Consider the following 23638-nt stretch of genomic DNA (forward strand, 5'->3'; position numbering starts at 1 on the left):
TGCTGTGTGTGGTGTTTTGAATTTGATTGAACCATGGATAGTGGCACTATTAGGATGCGTGGAGGAAGTGTGTCACTGTGTCAGTAGGCTTTGAGGTCACATGCTCAAGCTCCACCCAGTGCAGAAGAGATTCTCCTCCTGGGTGCCTGCAGACGAGACAGTTTGCTCCTAGCTGCCTTTGGATCAAGATAAAGAAATCTTGGCTCTTCCAGCGCTAAGTCAGCCTGGATGCTGCCATGCTTCCCGCCATGATGATAATGTACTGAACCTCTGAACCTGTAAGCCAGCACCAATTAAATGTTGTGCTTTATAAGAGTTGCCTTGACCCTGATGCCTCTCCACAGCAATGGAAACCCTAACTAAGAACTAAGACACTGTGTGATTCCAGAAATACTGCTTAGACTTTCTGGGTGAGGCTGGGGGTGGAGGATTAATCTCCAAAACTGGAAGCAGTCTACACAGTAATCGCATGCAGGTTCCCCCACAAAGAGAACACGATCACATGTCCTCTGATACTCACGTGATCACAACAGGGGCCACCTTGTTGGGGATGATGGACTTGGCCTTGCTGTTGTGTAAACTTGTGGCATGAAAGGACTGCACACCGAGAGAATGCTGGCCGTCCATGCTGCTGCCACTGCCCTGCAGACCCTCCAAGGACGTACCAGCCGAGACTGTCTGCTGTGCTGTGCTTGCCGTTGTACCCATAGTCTGCCAGGGGCTTCAGTTCCTCAGACCTGCAGGTGAGATGATACACAGTTCAGAGAGACAGATAAAAAAAGCCAAGTGGGAGGACTCTGGTCACTGAACCCAGGAAGAAGCAATTCCCACACAGAGACTCTCAGGGCACCTGTCTTTATGCCTTGTCCTGCTGACACCATGAGAGAGTTCTCTACACAGAAACACAAGGACCAGATCTAGCTACTTAGAGGGGCTTCTCCCAGGGCCTCCTGGGGCTATCTCTGTTCCCTGTGTGCTTTAAGGAGGACATGGAAGCGGACTAGAGCCAAGCAGAGGGAGGCAAGAGGCCTGTAAAGCCAAGCCAGGACCCCCAAGATGGTGCAGGGGAAAACAGGCTGTGCTTGCCACTAAGGCCTAGAGAGAAGGCTCAGAGGTGAAGAGCACTGGCTGATCTTCCAGAAGATCCAGGTTCAATTTCTAGCACCTACACAGTGTGAGGTCTGAATTGAACCTCTTCCTGAAGTCCCCTGAATGAGACTCACAGAGGCAGTGATTGATGCAAAAGCAAGGAGTTTAATCATTCCAACGTTGTGGGGTCATCTCACTTCAAGGGGAGACGACCCAGAGCAGACTCTAACAGGGAGTTATATACCTTGCAAACAACTGGGGCAGAATTCAAACAACTGTGGCAGAATTTGCACAATGGTAACCAGGCAGGGTACTGTGCGCATTTGGTGGAGCGAAACAACCTTCAGATCGCTCAGTGTAGACTCAGTGTACCATTCAGGACTTTCAGTTGGGAGTCAGGTAGCTTTGTGTGACAGTTTGGCTTGCAGCTGTTCCAGGAACGAAACCAGCTTTTATTCTTCCTGGAAGGGAGGGGTGTTGCAGTTTGTTGCAGTTTCCTCTCCAACCCGAATCGGCCAGTACAAAGAAAACGCAACTCAATTAATATGAAAACAATCTAGCGTCTAGATTGGGCAGATCCATCCTACACTGTCCTATTCCTAGCTCCCAAATCCCTCATCCCTTGCACCTTTTATTTGCCAGATCTCCAGCTTCTCCTTCTCCCACTACAACTCTCTCCTCACTTCTTTCCTTTCTCTCCCCTGACTCCTCCCCCTCCTGGCTCCTCCCCTCCTGACTCCTCCCCTCTCGCTCCCGAGTCCTCCCTCTGCCCAAATCTCGAGAAGGGAGGGGTCCTCGTGCTTGGAGGTTTGTGGTGGGAATTTCCCACTGGCCCCAGATTGGACCCAACTCGGGCTCTTTCAATGGCAGCTCACAACTGTTTAACTACAGTCCTAGGGGACCTGACGCCCTCTTCTGGCTTCTATAGGTACCACATGCCCATGTAGTACACAGACCGGTGCATGTAGGCAAAATACCCACATAGGAAAAAAATTTAAATAAAAATTTAAAAAAAATAACAGGGGTTGGGGATTTAGCTCAGTGGTAGAGCGCTTGCCTAGGAAGCGCAAGGCCCTGGGTTCGGTCCCCAGCTCCGAAAAAAAGAACAAAAAAAAAAATAAAATAAAATAAATAACAAACCTGAACAGGCTCTGAAAAATATTTAAAAAAAAAAAAAAAAGGAAGAAGGCCTGAAGGACAGAGGTGCAGCTCAGACATAGAGCATGGTAGAGAGGGCTTGGATGGGAATGGGCTGCAGGACCCATGTGTGTCCCTTGCACCGAGGCCCTGGTCATCTCCTCTGTATCATTCCCCTAAAACAGACACACAGGAAAACACGCTACCCATGAGTTTCCAACAGCGAGGCCAGAGACCTTCAAACTAAGTATGCACCCATCAGATGAAACGTTCAAAGAAAACAGCTGCCCCAGAAACCAATGCTGACATCTGATCAGCGTCATGAGTCTTCCGGAGACTGTTAGAGCTTCCTTGCCCAAAGAACACTAGGCACCCTGGATTTGAAGGAAACAGATCTCGCCAGCCTGGGGTTAAAGATAAAACCTGTTTAAAGCAAGTAAAGGAATATATCCAGGATATAGTAGAGGAGCTGGAAGATGGAAATCTTGCTAGAGCTTCGGCGTCTGCTAAGAACAAGGCTGGGTGTCCCACATGGAGAGCAGCAGACATGGCAGCGAGGATCATGGGAGTTTCTAGGAACTCAAGAGGCCACAGGCCTCACACGGCACAGATGGCACTATGAAGGTCAAATCCTGATGGTGCCCCACACCCTTTTACCCTTGGGAGATAGCCCACTATGGAGCCTTCTAAAACATAGCAACTCGGGGTTGGGGATTTAGCTCAGTGGTAGAGCGCTTGCCTAGGAAGAGCAAGGCCCTGGGTTCGGTCCCCAGCTCCGAAAAAAAGAACCAAAAAAAAAAAAAAAAAAAAAGGCAACTCTCCCTGCTGTATATCACGGATAATGGGTCCTGTCTGCTCCTGACCACGCACTCCCATCTGTCAACCCACACCACCTCACTGCAGTGGCACCCAGAGATGTGTGCCGTGGGGTCATGAGGTCAGCAAAAAGAGAGGCCAAGTCGGTCTGCAGTCCCCAGACCTGACTTGGAGCTCACAGCGCTCAAGTTGACTCTCCCATGCCTTCCAACACTAAATACAGAGGACCCACCCTCAGAGCTGTCTCCTGGACTGGACACTCAGAGAAAAACTGACCATCTCCTCTGCCCTTCTAGAACCTTCTCCAACCACTGATGGTTCCTACCCCACCAGAAAGAGGTCCCCTTTTCTTTAGCCTTGCCATCCTGGAAAACCCTAGGAGCCTCAGGGCAGCCCTGGTGAACTGCCCACACCTATGTAAAAGAGCGCATCTTCCTGGCTCTTGATTCGCCACTCGATCTCCCACCCCTCAGAGGTACAAAGAATGAATCTTTTACATTCCCAGATAGAAAAGCAGGTAGCTCACAAAATGGGCCTCCTCAGCTGAGGGGCCAAAGAGAGAGCACTCTCTCTCCTTCAGCAGCCTCTTCAGCTACCAGGCTCCACACCAAGGTTTCCCAGGCCTCCTCCCAGAAGTCTGGGCCAAAGGAATGTGAATAACAACAGCTCCAAGAAAGGGACAAGAGGCATGCGTCCACTGCCGGCCACAGCTGCCACAGGCCAAGCCCAGACCCATTCCCACAGCCAGCTCCACTCCACCCAACCTTTGCCTCTACTCTGCCTTCCCCGTAGACCATGACTGGTACCCAGCAAACAATACAGATGTGCACAGCTGGCAGAACAAGCACCTGGGGTGGGCGGCATCCTTTGAAAACAGAATGGGCCTCGAAAAAAAACATGCAGACAAGGGAGCAAGCCCAGGGCCCTCATGAGTAGCCCTCATCCAAAACCCCCTCTCCACCTGGCCACAGTGTGCCCTGTAGCTTGAGAGTGGTCGTTCCTCCCATGACAGCTTCTTGCTTGGGGTTTCTATTACACAAGAGGGTCTACAGGTTCCTAAGGTTGGTGGTACTGGTAATTATGCCATTGTGGACAGTAGTGGTCAGCACAGCAGCAGGGCAGTGAGCAGGCTCCAGAGGCTCTAACAGGACGTAATGGAGGTGGACCAGAGCATGGACATGAAACACAGCTAGCTAGCTGTTTAGGTAGTCCATTAGCCTAGATATGTAAACAACCTACTGTGTGTTAGGATAACAAAATACAACTTGGAGAGGTGGTGCTCGCCAGTCCCAGCACTCGAGGCAGAGGCAGGGGGATCTCTGTGAGTTCAAGGCCAGCCTGGTCTACACGGAGTTCCAGGACAGCCAGGGCTGCACAGAGAAATGCTGCCTCAAAACAACACAAAACAAGACAGGATAACAAAACACCCAAGGGGTACTCAACTGGAGAAGGGAAAGAAAGGTTCATTCTGGTCTACAGACTCATCCAATGGTGGGTTGGTGCCATTGTTTCTGGGCCATCAGAACTGTAAAAGCTTCCAGAATGGTGGAGGGACACACCAATTCAATTCATGGATCTCCAGACAGCTAGGAATGCGTCATGAGGTTTGCACACATGATGGGCCAGAAGAGGGCTGGAGGGATGGCTAGGCAGATAAAACTGCTCTTCCAGAGGTCCTGAGTTCAAGTCCCAGCAACCACATGGTGGCTCACAACCATCTGTAATGGAATCCGATGCCCCCTTCTGGTGTGTCTGAAGACATAAAGTGTTCTCATATTCATAAAATAAATCTTTAAAAAAAGGGGGGGGAGGGTTGGGGATTTAGCTCAGTGGTAGAGCGCTTGCCTAGGAAGCACAAGGCCCTGGGTTCGGTCCCCAGCTCCGAAAAAAAGAAAAAAGAAGAAGAAGAAAAAAAAAAAAAAAGATGAGTAACACATGAGGACTCGTATACATCCAACACTGAGATGACTATGTCTTTAGTGACAAATTTTTAAAGACTGGGATTACCAGGCTCTCACAGCTGGTCAAGTGAAGCCCTGTGTGCTTACGTCAAAAAACAAAAACAAAAACAGTTCTGTATTTTTTGTTTGTTTGATATCTATTTATTGTTCTGTAATATCTATTTATTGGTATCTAATTTGATATCTACTTATTGTATTGTGGCTGGTCCAGGCAAACCCATGGTAACCTCAATCCCCTCCCCCTACATCAAGTCCTGGGGCGATAATCATAAGGTACCCCAAGCCCAGAAGCCCTGAAGCTTTGCACCAAGGTAAGTGCGTGACTGTCACATGACTCAGCACTTCCACTTAAAAGGCTCTACCAGAGAACAAGTCTGGGGCGTGGCTCCTATACAGCTTCAGGAGCCTCAGGGCTCAGGGCCAGTGTCTGAGACCAACCTTTCTAACGAACACGACGGATCTACGTCATGGGACACACTCAGCAACAGCAGCATGGCAGAGGGCACATGCCCATACCACAGTCACAAACATCATAGGAAGGGAAATAAGCCAGGTTCCAAAGGCCAACTCTTGGGGTTGGGGATTTAGCTCAGTGGTAGAGCATTTGCCTAGCAAGCGCAAGGCCCTGGGTTCGGTCCCCAGCTCCGGGGAAAAAAATAAGCAAAGGCCAACTCTTGTCACCTCACAGCAGCACGTGGCCATCTAGTAAAGGCAAGAACAGGATCTTAGAGAAAGTCGGATGGGTGTAGGGGCCGGGGCTGCACGGGGCCTCCATGGCACCTTGGAGGACAGAGCCGCCCTGACTTGTCCAAAACAGTAGCTGGGCAGCAGACACTAGCAAAGGAGACTGAACTTTCGAAAGCAGTGAGCGCCGTTCACCCAGCACCTGCAGCCAGCGTCCAACGAGCCAGGTCAGCAACAATGGAGCAGGCAAAGAGGGACTCCCCTAGGTGGAAGGAAGTGCTCCAACACACACACACACACACACACACACACACACACACACACACACACACACACACACACACACACACAGACGCCCAACGGATGCCCAACTCCTGCAGGAAGCTTCCCTGATTGCACTCACTGTTACCCGCAGGGGCCACCACGCAGCCTTCCCAAGTCTGGACCAGCTACTTGCCTCGAAGGAGCAGAAGGCCACACTGACCCCAAAGGGAATGAGCTCATAGTCGGCGGGGCAAAGTCTCCCCATCGCTGCCCACCCTGCCAGGCGGGCACTGTCCTGGCCAAGGCTGGCCTTCAGCAACGAGCAGACACGAAGCCTGGAGTCTTGCTTCAGCACCAACTGTGAAGGCGGAGCCCAGGTTTTCCTTTATACTTGTTCACTGCTGCTAAATGTCCCACGCCTAACGTGGTCCCTTCGGGAATGACTTCCTTTCTGAAAGAATTATTTATTTATTTCTTGTATATAAGTGCACCGTAGCTGTCTTCAGACACACCAGAGGAGGGCATCAGATCCCATTACAGATGGTTGTGAGCCACCATGTGGTTGCTGGGAATTGAACTCAGGACCTCTGGAAGAGCAGTCAGGGCTCTTAACCACTGAGCCATCTCTCCTGCCCAACTTTTTTTTAAGTTTAGTTACAGTACGAATTTCAAGTCTGGTCACAGGTCATGGCGTCTCCCCTACTACACCAGTTCTAGCAGCTCTGTGTCCCTCTGCGACCATCCCCCTGCGGAAGGCCACTGCTATACAGTACAGTGGTCATTCCAGCATCCAGCATGGGAGCCCAGGAGGTACTTTCCGGAGCAACAATGGAGCAGGCAGAGGGACTCCCCAAGTGACTCAGCTTAGCCAAGGGAGGGTCCTGTCCGTCCTGCACCTGAGTTGGCCAATGTGTCCCTTGAATTCCCTTCCCCCACCCCTTCTTCTTTAAATCCAAGATGGTATCCATAGGAAACTAAATGAAACATCAGGAAGGTTGGGAAGGAGAGAGGCCCCTTTACGACTTCCTAATTGTCTTTTCCTTTTGTGTTTTTATGGATCTTGAGGTCGAGCCTAGAGCCTCTGAGAGCTCTGGATTCCAAACCCAGTACGGTGGGTCACACCTGAGATACCAAAGCCTGGGGTAGGGGGAGGCTGAAGGAATCAAACGTTCTTGGTCAGGGGCTAGAGAGAGCCTGACCAGTAGTTAAGAGCACTGGCTGTTCTTACAGAGGACCCAGGTTCAGTTCCCAGCACCCACATGGTGGTACACGACCATCTGCAACTCCAGTTTCAAAGGAGTTAACAGCCTCTTCCAACCTCTGCGGGGTGGGGGTGGGGGTGCATGCAAAATATATAAAACAAAATAAATAAATCTAAAAAAAAAAAAAAAACAAAACAAAAGAACCCCTTGTAAGTTCATGGTCAGCGAGAGAGGGCCATTCCTTCTTGGTCTGGGACATGAGAGCATGTGGCTCGCTAGTCCTCAAAAGCAAGACTGACCGACTTGGGAAATATCCCTAGGAGACCCTAAGGCTCCCTCCCACCCAGGTTCTTGGCCTAGAATCACCCTTCAGTTCAGTCAAACTGTCCATAGTGGGGGCCAATGAGATGGCTCGATGGATAAAGTGCCTGCCGCCCAGCCTGAGGACCAGGGTTTGAGCCCCAGGATCCACACAGAAGAGAACCTACTCATAGTTGTCCTTTCAGTGCCACAGGTATGCTCTCTGTGTGCCCTGGTTCCTCCCCACCTCCTCTCTGATAAATACACAATATGTTTAAATTATCTTAAAATGCCAGAATGACTTACTCCCCCCAGAAAGGGCAGGGATGACCACCACAGCACAACGCACTAGCCAGGACCAAGATCTTTACTGGACACACTCGGGCCGTGTGACTAAATTCTAGCTAACAGGATGGCAGCAGCTCCGTATGCTGACATCCAGAATCCTCCATAGGAGAGCTTTTCCTCCGTTCTCCCATTCCGTGGCCTGTGACACGCATATGAGAGCAGATATTTTGCAGCCACAGTGGGTGAAGCCGCAACCTAGGAACCGAGGCCATCCAAGTTCCTGAGGGAAACCGTGGGATAGCGCCAGCACGGCAGGCCGATCTACAAAGCCCAGAGCTCGGATGGGGCAGAGAAATAAACTTCCATCTTGTGTAAACTCCTGTTATTTGTCTTTTCCGATGACTTGCAGACGAATCTAATCCTGACTAATGCACCCTGTTATTTTTAGGCTGGACCCTCAGTGACCGCAAACCAGATGGTCACAGGAATGAACTTTCTTCTCTCTTGTAAGGACAATGTCAACCTTCCCTCCTGGTGGACAGGCTGCACTGTACACGGCGTCTGTTCTCAGGGTATGAAGTGGAGGGAGTCACAGAACACACGACCCCATCTCACACCAGGGTCTTGCAAGCAACTGAGAAGACAGACAAGAACCTACCATTAGATCATCTCTGCCTCCAGCTGCAGGCTCTGGCCAGTTCTGAACCAGGTATCACTTTCCCCACCGGGCCTCTGAATGCTCCCAAAGGCAGAGGAGCCCAGAGAGTAAGTGCCTCTCTGTCCCTCCAGGAGTCCTTGTAAGTCATGAGAGTCCCCAGCAGGCGAGAAGTGGTCATCAGGGAGAGAGAGGCCCCAAGGCAAGCTGGTCTGCTCCAGAGAGAGCCAAGTAGGCAGGACAGTTTCCCAGAAGAGTCAGCGGCTACTCCAGAGAGGCAGCTGCTCTCTTGGCTTCTGTCCTCTGCAGCCCCCACGAGTCCTGAACAAACATGTTGGAGACCTCAGCAAGCAGGACGAAGACAGTCTAAATTCTTCATGGTCAGTAGAAACCCAGACACTCTTGGGGACCCATGAGGGTACCATCTGCATGCTTTCCTGAGGGCTACCTGGGCCTCAGAAGGCCAGCAGCAACTTGCACAAGTGCTCAAGCTCTACTTGCGATTCCAGCAACCCTGAAGGGACCCCAACCCTGCGGGGACCCCAACCCCACAGCCTCTAACCTCAATCCCTTCTCTAGCACTGAGCCAGTGAGCAGCGTCCACTTGGCACACCAGGGTCCTGGGTTCTATCTTCAGCACCACACAGAGTAATGTGGTGGTGCACATCTGGAATCCCAGCATTTAAGAGGAACATCAGGAGTTCCGGGTGATCCTCACTACATACCAAGTTCAAAGCCAGCTTGGGCTACATACGACTATCTCCAAAAATAAAAAAATAAATAAAAATAATAGTAATAACACACACACACACACACACACACACACACACACACACACACACATACATGTCCAAGATTCTAGGCAAAACCACACCACACTCAACTGAGTTTCCCCAGAACTGGAGAAGCACCATAGTTTCTTTCTCAGCCTTGACTTGCTTTTATTTATCTTTTAAATATTGATTGACTGAATTCAGATAGGGCCCCATTATGTAGCCCTGGCCGGCCTGGAAATTTTTTCCCCTTTCTTTTCTTTTCTTTCTTTCTTTTCTTTTCTTTTTTTTTTTTTTTTTTTTTTGGAGGTTTGTCTGTGTAGCACTGGCTGTCCTGCAGGATGTCTCAGAACTCCACCTGCCTCTGCCTCACCAGTGCTGGGATTAAAGTATGTGCCACCACTGCCCGGCTCACCTGTAAATTTCTATGCAGACAAGGCTGGCCTTGAACTCACAAAGCTCTGTGCCCACCTCTACCTGGAATCAAAAGTGTGTGTCATCACACCCAACTAAATTTCTTTAAAATTTATTTGTGTGTGTGTGTGTGTGTGTGTGTGTGTGTGTGTGTGTGTGTGTGTTTGGGGGGAGGGGAAAACCTTTCCTGCCATGGTGCTCATGTGGAGGTCAGAAGATAATTTGTGGGGACTGGTTCTCTCCTTCCACCAGTGGGAAAAAGGCCTTGCCACTTTCAGCCCACACTCCAGTACCTATAACAAGCCCCCAAGCCAACCCCCACCCAGCCAATTCGTTGTTTATCAGTACAGCAGCCACAGATTCGAACCCCTGATTCATGTAGTTTCAGAACGACATGGGTGAATTTCATATTTCTTGCCCCTCCAGAGTCCTATGAAGAAGAGGGCTATTGTCCCATTCAGTGGGTAGAACAACTGAGGTGCAGAGTTCCCCTTCTGAAAAGCCATTTAGCTTCTCACAGGACACAGAGAAGCCTAAACTTTGTCCTGCCAGGAGGCAGAGAACAAGTCGGGCTGGGGGCGTGTCCTTCCCAGGGCCACAGCCTCCCACATGCTCCTGGAAGCAGATGCCCAGGCATTAACAATGGAGCTAAAAATAGGCTGATCCATCTTGAGGACAGTGGCTGAGTGAGTGGCCAGCTGCAGGAAACATCTGCCCCAGCTTCAGAACAAATACAGGGAAGTCACCACGCTCCAGGGTTCCCCTGCTGGGGGACCAAGGGGCTGGAGTGGAGTCATTAAACTTTAAGGCTGGGGAGGGAGTGTTGAGAAGATGGTTCAGTCCCTCCCTCCCCACCCCATCTCTCTCTCTGTATCTCTCTCGCTCTGTCTCTCTCCCTCTCTCTCTCTCTCTCTCACACACACACACACACATACACACACACACACACACACACACACATTTGACTCTAGTCCACACACACACACACACACACACATCTGCACACAACACATGCATATACATTTGCTCACACGTGCGTACACATACTCACACTTGTGTATACATGCTCGCACATGTGTGTACACATGTATACACACTTTCAGGTCTATACCTACAGGTCTATACCTAGAGCAAGGGCTTGATTTGAACCCTTCCTCTCCAGGCCTTGCCCCTCAATGCCTAACAGAGGCACAAACACACACGTGTGTCGAGCCCCCTCAGCAGAGTTAGACTCCCCTAACCCCACCCCCAGACACCAACATGTACCTTAGAATTGAAGCCAAAGGTGCTTTAGAGATTCCACTCTAGTCTGTTTACAGAAGAGGAAACTGAGGCCTGGTGGTGACGAGAGACCAGCCCGCATTCACAGACAGTGGGCATTGGGATGGGACCAAGAGTCTCACCTGTCCCTTGCACCTCTCTGCTTATCTGCTGGCTTGCCCAGGACCAGGGAAGGCCCTGATATGAGATGCACATCTCTTTCTGGCATGTCATAAGAACAGATCCCCATCGAAAGGACTTGGGAGAGACTCAAGGAAGAACTTCCCGTTGGGGATTTAGCTCAGTGGTAGAGCGCTTGCCTAGCAAGCACAAGGCCCTGGGTTCGGTCCCCAGCTCCGGAAAAAAAAGAAAAAGAAAAAGAAAAAAGAACGTCCCGGAGCCGGTCCAGCTGCCTCCTCCAGACTATGATTCCCAGAACCCACAATGCACTGCGCTCTTCACTGTCCCAGGAACAGCAACATCAATGCGCCTTTGTGGATCATCGATAACAGAAATACGGAGAGGAAGAGCATCTCACTACAAAGCCAGAGTGGAATCTTGGAAATTCTAGTCACTGGTGGGCAGCCTCTCGGCTGGCAGGCCTAGGTAGTCTGGAAGGCTCGGGCCTCTCACCAACCTGCCTCACTCTTAGTCCTGCTTTCACTCATTCCACAGCTTCCTGCTCAGCTCCTTCCTCACTATCCCAATCCAGACCAAGGGAAGATTACGGCCCTCCCCAAGAAAGTCCCCCAAATCTCTGTAGACAGAGGGTAGGGCTAGTTGACCTTCAGATACATCCCAGGGCCTGACCAGAGCTTGGCACAAAGGGGTCACTTAAATGAACAATGCTGGAAAAACGTTTTACAGAACAGAAGGTTGGATTCATATGAGCCTCTCGTGAGAATTAACAGGACAACACCAGACGATTTTAGCCTGGGGTGGGAAACACAGTCCCTATACTAGAGGCCCACCTCGAGTAACTATCCACGGAAGGACAAGCAGAGGTGTGCTCAGTCCTGGATCCCACACAGAAAAGGAAGGATCACAGAGTCCAGAGACTGGACAGAAGAGGGATAGGTGTTCCCTCTGAGACCACACCCCAGCCATGGGTGGGTCCCAGCAGCTTGCCCGAGACCCTCAGGCTTCTCCTGAGCCATGCCCCCTCCCCCTCCCCCTCCCCCTCCCTCTCTTCTCTTCTCTTCTCCTCTCCTTTCTCTCTCTCCCTCTCTCACACAGAGGGACCAGAAAAATGGCCAAGTCCCAAACTCCACTCCACCTGCACACCCCATCCAATACCCAACAGAGATGTTGGAGGCCCTCAATAGGATTTGAAAGCTCAATCAAGGGCTGGAGAGATGGCTCATCGGTTAAGAGCACTGACTGCTCTTCCAGAGGTCCTGAGTTCAATTCCCAGCAACCACATGGTGGCTCACAACCATCTGTAATGGGATCTGATGTCCTTTTCTGATGTGTCTATCTTTCCGGTGTGTGTGTGTGTGTGTGTGTGTGTGTGTGTGTGTGTGTGTGTGTGTGTGTGTGTGTATCCAGGGACCTGAAGCAGACACTGACTGACATCAGTTATTTTCCTCAATTACCTTCCAGTGTATTCATTGGCTCAGGATCTGTCAGTTGAACCCAGAGCTCTTGATTTGACCAGTCTACTTAGTCAACATTTTTTCCCAGGGACTCCATAACTCTGTTTTCCAAAAAGCCAGTCTGGCCACCCAACAATGGTGCAATGGTGCCAGGGACTCAAAATCCTCACCTCACATCTACAATGGCAAACCTTTTAATTACCTGCTGATCATCTCCTCTGACCTGACTGGTTTTTAAGATTCATTTACTCATTTTATGTAAATGAGCCTCTATCTGCATGTACACCTGCATGCAAGAAGAGGGCATCAGATCCCACTACAGATGGTTGTGAGCCACCATGTGGTTGCTGGGAATTGAACTCAGGACCTCTGGAAGAGCAGTCAGTGCTCTTAACCACTGAGCCATCTCTCCAGCCCCTGGTTTTGTTTTGGGCTTTTTGTTTGTTTGTTTTGTTCTGATCTGTTTTGTCTTAAAGACAAGGTCTTGTGTAGCCCAGGCTATCCTTGAACATACTATGTACCCAAAGATGGGCTTAGCCTCCCAATCTTCCTGCCTCCACCTCCTACAAGCTGAGATTACATTTTTGCATCACCCCAAGTAACCAAATAACAAAATTTTAACACCAGACAGCATAATGTGGTCTAGCTGGGTGGGCTGGAGACGAGATAAGACAGATGAGTTGGGGAGACAGCTCAAGGGTCAACACTCAAGAGGACCTGGGACTGGAGAGATGGCTCAGTGGTTAAGAGCACTGACTGCTCTTCCAGAGGTCCTGAGTTCAATTCCCAGCAACCACATGGTGGCTCACAACCATCTATAATGGTGTCTGATGTCCTCTTCTAGTGTGTCTGAAGAGAGCGACAGTGTACTCTTATACATGAAATAAATAAAATAAATCTTTAAAAAAAAAAAAAAGAGGACCTGAGTTCAATGCCCAGCATCCACATAAAAAACCCTGTGCACTTTTTATCCTGGCACCAGGGACACAAACTGAGACACAGATCCCTGAGGCTTGCTAGCCAGCCAGACTGCCCTCAATCCATGAGAACAGTTGAGAAAGACAGTCACCTAGTGCTGACCTCTGACTTCCACACAGACACACCGCACAGGCAAGAAACATCTGCACTGGTACTGAGATGGACACTGGTAAACTTGAAGGGCGGAGAAAAAGGACCAGGTGATGTGCTGCAGTCCCCGACATAGCACAGACACTGAGCAGAGGCCTGCAGCTACCGCAGCACTGCAGTTCTGTAGGCACTGCCGCTCAAGGTCCCAGGTCTCCAGCATCTTCATCCCAGGTCACCTAGTCGGAGACACGTGTGACCGCACGATGCTTTTGGAATGGTATATTGTGGTACAAAAGCCAGGGTGGGAAAAATGTCACAGCCATGGCAGGTGGTGAGGCAGTGTCCCACGTGGGCTAGCCTGTGTTCCCCGTAGACATGATCTCACTGGGACAAAAACACACCTGAGTCATCTACGAGTGTCCTCAGTGAGGCACTGAAATTACCCAGAACTGCAGCTTTTCGGGATCTGTGCCGACCCAGTTCAGCCACCCACCCCAGTGTGAGAGGGGTCTGAAGGAACGCTGTACCAGGCTGGTTAGGAGTCACAGTCAAACTGGCTTTTTGGGTCCAAAATCTCAAGGCATAAAGACTATCTAAGTGATAAGTGCAACAGTAACAGTAATACAAAAGGCGAGGATCTAGCTCAGTCAGTAGTGCGCTCGCCTAGCATGCACAAGGTCCCGGGTTCAATCCCCAGTGCCAGGAAAATCGTGTACGGTGGTACAAGTTACAGGTCTGGAACTTGCAACGTGGGGCCAGGAGGATCAGAAGTTCAAGGCCATTCTTGGTTACACAGGGAATTCAAGGCCAGCCTGGGCTACAAGATCTGCCAGATGTGATAGTGTTGACCTTTAATCCCAGCAGGTGGCTGTCTCTTGTTTGAAGCAACAGAGGAACCCTGACTGGGGGTGGTTCTTCTCTTCTAGGGGCTCTTCTTGCCTAGTAAAAGCCAGGATTTCCCCAATGGCCTGCACCTGATATTACAAAGTCACTCACAGAAAGGCCATTCAAAATGTAACAAAGAGGGGTTGGGGATTTAGCTCAGTGGTAGAGCGCTTGCCTAGGAAGCGCAAGGCCCTGGGTTCGGTCCCCAGCTCTGAAAAAAAGAACCAAAAAAAAAAAAAAAAAGTAACAAAGAAAGGTCACTAATGTTTCCAAACACTCTGCTCGCTTCTAAAATCTGCTCCTGGGCCAACGAAAGGTCTCATGGGGTAAAGGCACCTGACACCAAACCTGATAACTAAGTTCGGTTCCCAGGACCCAGAAGGTAGAAAGAACCAAGTCCAAAAATTCACCCTCTAACCTCTGGGCCCACGCCATAGCTTGCTTGTGACTTCCAGCCGATGTAGGCTGGTCTACGTATCCAGGCGACCAGTGCTACACAGTGAGACCCGATCTAAAATAAATAAATAGAATCAACTGCTGGTGATATCCTAGTATCAAAGAAAAGTATCCCCAGTGGACTAACACATCTCATTCCACCCAGGAATTGATGGGTCGATGGGCCTTCTCCACACACTTGAACCAAACAGCAGATCACAGCCCACTGAATGCAAAACCAGAAATGGACACCCGGCCAACTTCCCCTGGGCCAGACATAAAAAGGCCTTGGAAAACTGAAACAATGCCACTCCAGCTGAGCACACACACAGCACACGTCTGCGAGGAAACAGTTCGCAAATGCTCGCTCGTGGTGAGCGCAGTATCTGGGGGCGGGGATACCCAGGTGGTTTTCTCGTCTTTCCAAATACTTCTTATCATGTCTGACTTTTCTTGAGGGTTACTTGGTTGGCTGAATTGGTTTGGTTTGGGTTTGTGGTGCTTGGGAATGAACACTTGACGTCATGTATTCAAACGCAAAGTCTGCCCCGGCGTTTCTGTTTTGTTTCATTTATTTTCTTACTTTTTCCATTTCTCCTACCACATATCCAGTAAGGCCATGGGGACAAGAAGCCACAATTCACTATCAACTTTATACCCAAGGACATGCTGGTACCTCCCCCAGAAGCGGGTCCGCCCTTGAACCCCATGGACAGGCTCATAAACACCTTCCTGTAGGAAAAACCAGGACCTTGAAAGTCAGCAAGATTTGGGTTCCCTGCCAGCGCTGTCCTGCTCCAGAGGCCTGGCCATGCCCTGACTTCTCTGCACCCCATTTCCTGCAGGGTAATGAGGGTTAAATGGGGTCATTCTGCGCTGCCCCGTCCAGGTCAGTACTCTCGTTCACAAAGGCAGCCCGGGCTTCTCAGAAGAAACTAGACACACGGCAGCCATGAAGCTTCCTCACCTCACACCACTGGCCTGGACCTCAGTTACACAGCTTCTTGGACCCCACTGATGGAATTCCAGGCAGGAAAGGTGGACGGCTTATTCAGAAAGGAAGTGAACTCGCCGGATGAAAGACGGGCCAGCATTCCATCGGGAGCCCCCACCTGCTAGTGACCCATGGGGTCATGGGAGCTGGGAGTGTGCGGACACATGGAAACAGAGGAGGAAATAGGGTTTACTGCAAAAGCCAGGCACAGGGCAGCCCCCTGGGCAGGGAAGTGATTTCATTTCACACTCTGTCCTCTTTGCTTCCGTCTCTGGTACGGAAGGGACTTAACCCTGAGAAAGCCAAGTTTCTCCAAGTCCCGGCCAGCTCCACACAAGCTGGAGGAAGAAAGTTCAGGCTTTCTCCTCTCCCTGACACCTAATCATCCCAATTCACAGATGAGGAAACAGAGGCTCAGAAGGGCCAAAGACTCCAGCATGTCTCCTGCTACCCTGAGCTGCAGGAGATGTTAACTACCCATCAGGGAAGGCTTCTGAAGAAGGCAAGAGAACTGAGCCTGAAAAGAAATATTGTTTCCAAGGAGACCACACACACACACACACACACACACACACACACACACACACACACACACACACACACGTACGTTCAGCATTGTCTAGAACCTCCCAGGAATCACATGGTACCTGGGACTAGAATAGAAGGTGTTGGATGGGGACCCCAAGTACCTTGGGCTCTGTACCCAAGATGTCAGCTGTCACTCTGTACGTGAGGTGTCATGGAAGCATGGCCACAGCCTAAGTTAGCAAAGGAAGCATGTGGAAAGGCGCCCTCACAAGGATTCGAAATTTCCCTGGAATGGAGAGCCTGAGGCTTGACCCCTCATGATCCTACCCCATCAGCTCTAAGAAAAGAGAAAGGAACTCCCATAGCAACGGCAGCCTAGGCTAGGTCTGGCACCTAGACTCCAGCATCAGCACCTAGCAGCCTGGACCAAAGCACTCTGTGCTTCTGGGTCAGAGTCTCTCAGACAAAAATAATGCTACCTGGGGTTAGACAGATTGCTCCGAGGTTAAGAGCACTGACAGCTCTTCCAGGGGACCAGGATTCGATTCCCAGCACCCACATATCAGCTCAAGTCTGTAACTCCAGTCCCAGGGGATCTCACGTTCTCTTCTGGCCGCCCACCCCCGCCAACAGACACACATTCAGGCAAAGCAGCCATGCACAGGGATGGTTATCTCAGGCTGTTAACTTAACTACACCTGGAATTCGCTAAGACCCCAGCAGCTGGGCACATCTCTGAGGGTTTTCTTTTTTTTTTTTTTTTTTTTTTGGTTCTATTTTTCGGAGCTGGGGACCGAACCCAGGGCCTTGCGCTTCCTAGGCAAGCGCTCTACCACTGAGCTAAATCCCCAACCCCTCTGAGGGTTTTCTTGACTAGATCATTCCACCCTCTATCTGGGCCACCGCTCTAGTGGCGGCCTGCATAACAGGACATAAAGAAGGAAACGTGGGCATTTTGCCTGCTTCCTCTCACCCTTGCCGGCAGGCTCATCCTTTGACTGGTAAGAGCCTATTTCTTCAGGATTCCAAGGTATACCGATACCCAGCTGATAGGCTAAGCCCACTCCCCAGGGCCTCTCTCTGCCCTTCCTAACTCTGGGCCAAGAGATCAGCAGGGAGGGGCGCCAGGCAACATGGGAAGATGGCGATTTGGTTTCTTCTCCTCTTCCTGTTTATCTGTCCTCACCATCCTGAAGCTCTTGGCACTGTTTGTTCAGGGAAAGTCCTGCCAAGAGGGACATCCTGCGTTACAGCCATTCTGGGCTGGGCTTCCCTGCTAGCTGGGGGGCTCTGAGGACCGTCTGCCTGCAGGCCCCTGCCTGGAGCTGAGGCGGCTGCATAGAAGGGATTTCCACAGCAGCTGCATGAGTAGGGGTACCTGGGCCTGGAAAGACAGGCCTGGGTCCCCAAAGGATCCATGTACAGATGGCAGAGGTGACAAAAAGGACTCCAGGCAGGAACCTAAAAGCTTGCTTTGGGGTCAGTAACTATGTGGTCCATTGGCCAACCGTGCTCAGTGGTGTGACCACGGCTGCGTTATGAACTTCTCTGACCAGGCTCTCTCCTGTTGGGTGACACTGGCAGGAGAGTGCATACAGGGAAGGGGTGGCACACAGGGAAGGAAGTAACGGCAGCTGTCACCCTCTTCCCTGGTACTGGCTCCTCACTCAAGACTCAAATGTGGAGCTGCAGAGATGGCTCAGTGGTTAGAGCACTGACTGCTCTTCCAGAGGTCCTGAGTTCAATTTCCAGCAACCACATGGTGGCTCACAACCATCTGTAATGAGATCTGATGCCCTCTTCTGGTGTGTCTGAAGACAGCTACAATGTACTCATGTAAATAAAAATTAATTTAAAAAAAAAAAAAGACTCAAATGTGAAACGTGGGCTGGAGACATGGCTCAGCAGTTAAGACCCGGGTTTGAGGGGGTTGGGGATTTAGCTCAGTGGTAGAGCGCTTGCCTAGGAAGCGCAAGGCCCTGGGTTCCGTCCCCAGCTCCGAAAAAAAGAACCAAAAAAAATAAATAAATAAAATAAAAATTAAAAGAATAGTTCCATGGCAGCGGAGACAGGAGGGTCCTTGGTTCAAGGCCAGCCTGAACTACGTAACAAGACTCTCTCACAAACAAAACAAGGAGAACAATTATGGCCCAGAAAAGAAGGAAATTCTGGCAGGTGCTGCCACATGTCACCCTTTGGACACTGTGGTGTTTGAGTAAACCAGAAACATGAGGAGGGGCACTGTGTGGCTCTACGTCTTGTCATCCCCCTGTCGTTCCCAAAGCAGTTCATCACAGAGCCAGGAAGCTGGACAGTGGCTTCCAGGGACTGAAGAGAGGGTGTCTGGTTGGCACAGAGTTTCCGGTAAAGAAAATGAGGTTGAGGGGTTAGGGATTTAGCTCGGTGGTAGAGCGCTTGCCTAGCAAACTCAAGGCCCTGGGTTCAGTCCCCAGTTCCGAAAAAAAGAAAAAAAAAAGAATAGACAAGAAAATGAGGTTGTTCCAGCAGGGTTGGGGATATGGCACAGTTGGCATACTGTTTGCCTAGCCTGCACAAAACCTTCGGTCATTTCTTACCACCACGTAACATCCAGAACTGGGCAGCTAGAGACAGGAGGAGCATCAGGAATCCAAGGCCAGCCTCTGCTACAGAGTAAGTCTGAGTCCAGCCTGAGGTACTAGGCAGACAGACAGAGAGAACAGAGAGGTGAGCACTTCTGGTCCTTAGAAGGCAGAAGATACCTTTATCCCAACGTCCACAGGTTAGACACAAGGCACTCGTCCACCCCAGGAACACAGGGACGCAGTTTGTGGCTACTCTTTCAGAGGACTCAGATTTGATTTCCAGCACTCACATGGCAGCTCGTAACCTTCTGTACCTACAGTTCCATGGATCCAGTGCCCTTTCTGACCTTGATGAGCTCCAGAAACTCACATGGTGCATAGTAAACCCTCATAAACATTAAAAAGTGGGGGGAGGAGAGGGAGGCCCTGGAGGGATGGCTCAGTGGTTAAGAGCACTGACTGCTCTTCCAGAGGTCCTGAGTTCAAATCCTAGCAACCACATGGTGGCTCACAACCGTCTGTAATGAGATCTGATGCCCTCTTTTGAAGCTACAGTGTACTTATTTATATACAATAAATAACTAAATCTTTAAAAAAAAAAAAAAGACCACTTTGTACTGATGTGGAATCTGGGCTGGGGTTTGTTCCCACGTTTACAGCTCAATTCCTTTCCCAGGAAGGCCACAGCATCGCACGCAGCACAAAGGAAGACTGTGGCTCCAAGTGAGGAGGGAGAACTAAGCCACCACACCCCCACAGGAGCATGGCTGTGCCTGACTGGGAAGGTCGAGTTTCCAAACAGACTGGACCACGGTGGGGCGGAGAACATCTGTATGTCCTGGGCTAAGCCCATTGCTGCCGTGCCAAGTCCTGACTCCCACAAGAAGTAGGCTGAAGAGCCACTACACACAACTTCAATAGCGCCTTTCTTCTGCCCTTATCGGCAAGCCAACAAAGCAGCCTGCCAGGAGGCAAGGGTGACCTACTGAGACAGACATGCGGACTCACTCACAGGCAACCGGGCTTAACTGGGAGGTCTGGATACCACATCCATACACCCAGCCCCAAGCCACTGATATACACCATCTGCCCACGGTATAGGTAGAAGCAGTGTAGCTGGAGAGGCCAGGACCCCAGGGCTCTGCCTCCGCCCAGCATGGGGAACCTCTGGGACTGACCCTACTACACCACAGCATCAGGGCTCGCTGCCCACGGCTGGCTTCCTTTGGAGTCCTGCTTTCTTAGATGTGTGCTTGGGATGGAACCCAAGGCTTGGTGCATGCAAGTGCTCTACCAACCAGCCCTACTCAAAGCTTCTCATGTGTGCCTCCTGGTTAAGAAAGGCCTGGATTCTGAAGTGTTTAGATTTATTATGCATGAGTAAGTTACACTTTAATATGAGTAACGCTAACCAGCAAGTGCTCTTCTCTCTCTTTGAAAGGAAATCTGGGGCTGGGCTGCTGGAGCTCGGTCGGTAGAATGTTTACTTTGCAGACATGAAGCCCCGGGTTGGTCTCCGGGGCAGCATAAACTGAACAAGGTGGTCCTGGCCTGTAAGCCCAGCTCCTGAAAGGTTGAGGCTGGAGAATAAGGAGTCACCCTCCGCTACATACTAAACCAAAGCCAGCCTGATATACACACTGTCTTTTTTAAAGAGATTTATGTATTATTATATTTAAATGAGTGCACTGTCGCTGTCTTCAGACACACCAGAAGAGGGCATCAGATCCCATTACAGATGGTTGTGAGCTACCAGTGGTTGCTGGGATTTGATCTTAACCGCTGAGCCATCTCTCTAGCCCCTGACTCTGTCCTGAGGGGGGACGGGGTATCAATCTACAAAAACACACAGATGGTATGTCTGCTGATATACGAAGTGTCCACAATCAGGAGATCTATAAAGACGGAGAATGGACTCATGGACCGGGCTGTAGACACTATTAATAGTACAGGGTGTCTTTGAGGGTTCATGAAAATGCTACATGATTAGACCCCGGTGACAGGTACGCCATCTGGGAATATTAAACAGAAGCTGCTGAACTGTGTGAATCAGCCTCAGGCCCGGTGTGGCAGCACATGCCTAGGATCTCAGCACTTGGAGATAGGAGGGTCACAGTAAGTTTTGGGCCAGCCTGAGCTTATGGAAACAAAGGAAGGAAGGAAGGAAGGAGGGAAGGAAGGAAGGAAGGAAGGAAGGCAGGCAGGCAGGCAGACAGGCAGACAGAGGAGGAAGGGAAGAAGGGAGGGAAGGAAGGGTTCTATCTCAAAACTGTAGGTTAAGCAGGGCCAGGCTGTGGGTTCCTCAGTGACAGTTCCCTCCCATTCCCATTTGGTGTCCCTAAATTACAAGTCAACCCCATATAAGCAGGCAGTGATTAAGCAGGTGGCGGTACCTGGACGGTCATTCCAAACCCCCAATCAGGGTTGAAAAGTACTTCACCCGATAGCATTAAGACACTAAACTGCTGGGTTCGGTCCCCAGCTCCGAAAAAAAGAAAAGAAAAGAAAAAAAAAAAAAGACACTAAACTGAATTATTAAATTAGGAGAAGCATGCACAGTCGGAAGGGCAAGGGCTGTGTTTACTATGTAAGATATCATCATGGAGGAAGAGACCATTGAGCTTCCGAGTGCCCAGAACTGACTGTCAGAGATTTGGTAGTGACATCTATGCCAGCAGGGCCCCTTCCTACAGAGGTGCAGGCAGGCCCAGCCCTCCACCCACACACATGCCAGAGAGCATTCCTGCACTGTGGATGCCCCAACCAAGCACTCCTAGAAGAGCTGGCTAAGCAGTTTCTGGGGTTTCCAGAAAACCTCCCGCACCTGCTCCTCCTCCCTGCAGACCCCACACCTGCTCCTCCTCCCCACAGATCCCACACCTGCTCCTCCTCCCCACAGACCCCACAGCTGCTCCTCCTCCCCACAGACCCCACAGCTGCTCCTCCTCCCCACAGACCTCACACCTGCTCCTCCTCCCCACAGACCCCACACCTGCTCCTCCTCCTCCTCCTCACAGACCCCACACCTGCTCTTCCTCCTTGCAGACCACAAGGCTCTTCCGTATACCCAACTAGTTGCCCTCTGCAGAGCTGTATTCCTTCTAGTAATACTTCACAGACAAAGGGCAGGCAGGGTTCACCACCAAGCAGTGTTTACAGGCTTCTATTCTAATATTCTTTTTTTTTCTTTTTTTCGGAGCTGGGGACCGAACCCAGGGCCTTGCGCTCGCTAGGCAAGCACTCTACCGCTGAGCTAAATCCCCAATCCCTATTCTAATATTCTAATGCTCAGTCAGGCTTGAAACAAGCACCTTTACCCCTGTGCCATCTCGATTATCACCAAAAAATAATAATAACACACACACATACACACACACACACATATATACACACACAAACATACACACATACACACACATATACACACACATATATACACAAACATACACACATACACACAATACATACACACAAGCATACAAACATATACATACACATAAACATACACACATACACACATATATACAAACATACACACAATACATACACACAAGCATACAAACATATACATACACATAAACATACACACATACACACATATATACATACACACATACACACAAACATATACATACACATAAACATACACAGATACACATACACACATACAAACACATACACACATACACACACACATACACACACATACACACAAACATATACATACACATAAACATACACACATACACATACACACATACAAACACATACACACATACACACACATACACACATACACACACACACCACACATACATACACACACATACACACAAACATACATACACACACACACACACACACACACACACACACACACACACACTTGGCTGGCATGGTAGCAAATGCCTATAATCCCAGGACTTGGAAGAATGAGACAGGAGGATTGCCCAGGCAGGAACAGTCAGTCTGGGCAGCTATTGAGTTCCAAGCTGGAACTAGTAAGTGAGACTCTGCCTCAAAAACACAAACAAACAAACAAAACAAAAACAAATGAACAAGACAAAAACAAACAGACGAAACAGAGGCTAGAGGGATAGCTCAAATGGTAAAGTGGTTGGCCCGTAGGCATGAGGGCCTGAGTTTGAATCCCCAGAACCACGCAAAAGCCAGACAGAGCAATGTGTATCTGTAATTCCAGCCCTCCTGAGAGGAGGGCACCTGCTACTCAACAAAGAGACCCTGCCTCAAACAGAGCAGAATCCAAAGACCAACAACACCCATGGTTTTCCTCTGATTCTCATTCTCTCTGTCTCTGTCTCTGTCTCTGTCTCTGTCTCTCTCTCTCTCTCGCACACGCACACGCACACACTCGATGTGATGTGAGCGGGGTGGAGACTACAGATATAAACACAAAAGGCAAGAACAGAGAGAGAGAGCTCACCAGTAAAGCTCTTTCCTTACAAGCACGGGAACTGAGTTGGAGCCTCAGAAGCCAGGTAAAAAGCGGAGCTTGGTGGTGTGTGGTGTTTACCCCTAGATTCCTGGGGCTCACTGACCAGTCACCTGTCTTGGGAAACTCCATGCATGCCTTTAATCCCAGCACTAGAGAGACAGAGGCAGGTGGATCTCTGTGAGTTTGAGGTCAGTGTGGTCTACAAAGGGAGTCCAAGACAGCCACAGCTGAAACACTGTCTCGAAAAACAAAAACAACAGAAATACCAAG

General features: G+C 50.1%; 1 protein-coding gene across 3 annotated transcripts in view; it reads right to left on the reverse strand.

The window, feature by feature from the left end:
* Pald1 (phosphatase domain containing, paladin 1) overlaps positions 1-23638 on the reverse strand; it is a 65084-nt gene that overhangs the window by 35864 nt on the left and 5582 nt on the right. The window contains exons 2-3 of one of the 3 annotated variants that reach the window (XM_039098612.2): positions 1334-1550; positions 521-737 (exon numbers count right to left, since the gene is read on the reverse strand). In XM_039098612.2, coding sequence (XP_038954540.1) covers positions 521-708 — 188 coding nt within the window. In that variant the 5' untranslated portion in view covers positions 709-737; positions 1334-1550. Of the gene's footprint in view, positions 1-520; positions 738-1333; positions 1551-23638 lie in introns of those variants that run through there. The other 2 variants (NM_001034128.2, XM_039098611.2) reach the window with 2 other exon arrangements.

This window comes from Rattus norvegicus, chromosome 20 (assembly GCF_036323735.1).
Source record: "Rattus norvegicus strain BN/NHsdMcwi chromosome 20, GRCr8, whole genome shotgun sequence".
Classification (NCBI taxonomy): Eukaryota; Metazoa; Chordata; class Mammalia; order Rodentia; family Muridae; genus Rattus; species Rattus norvegicus.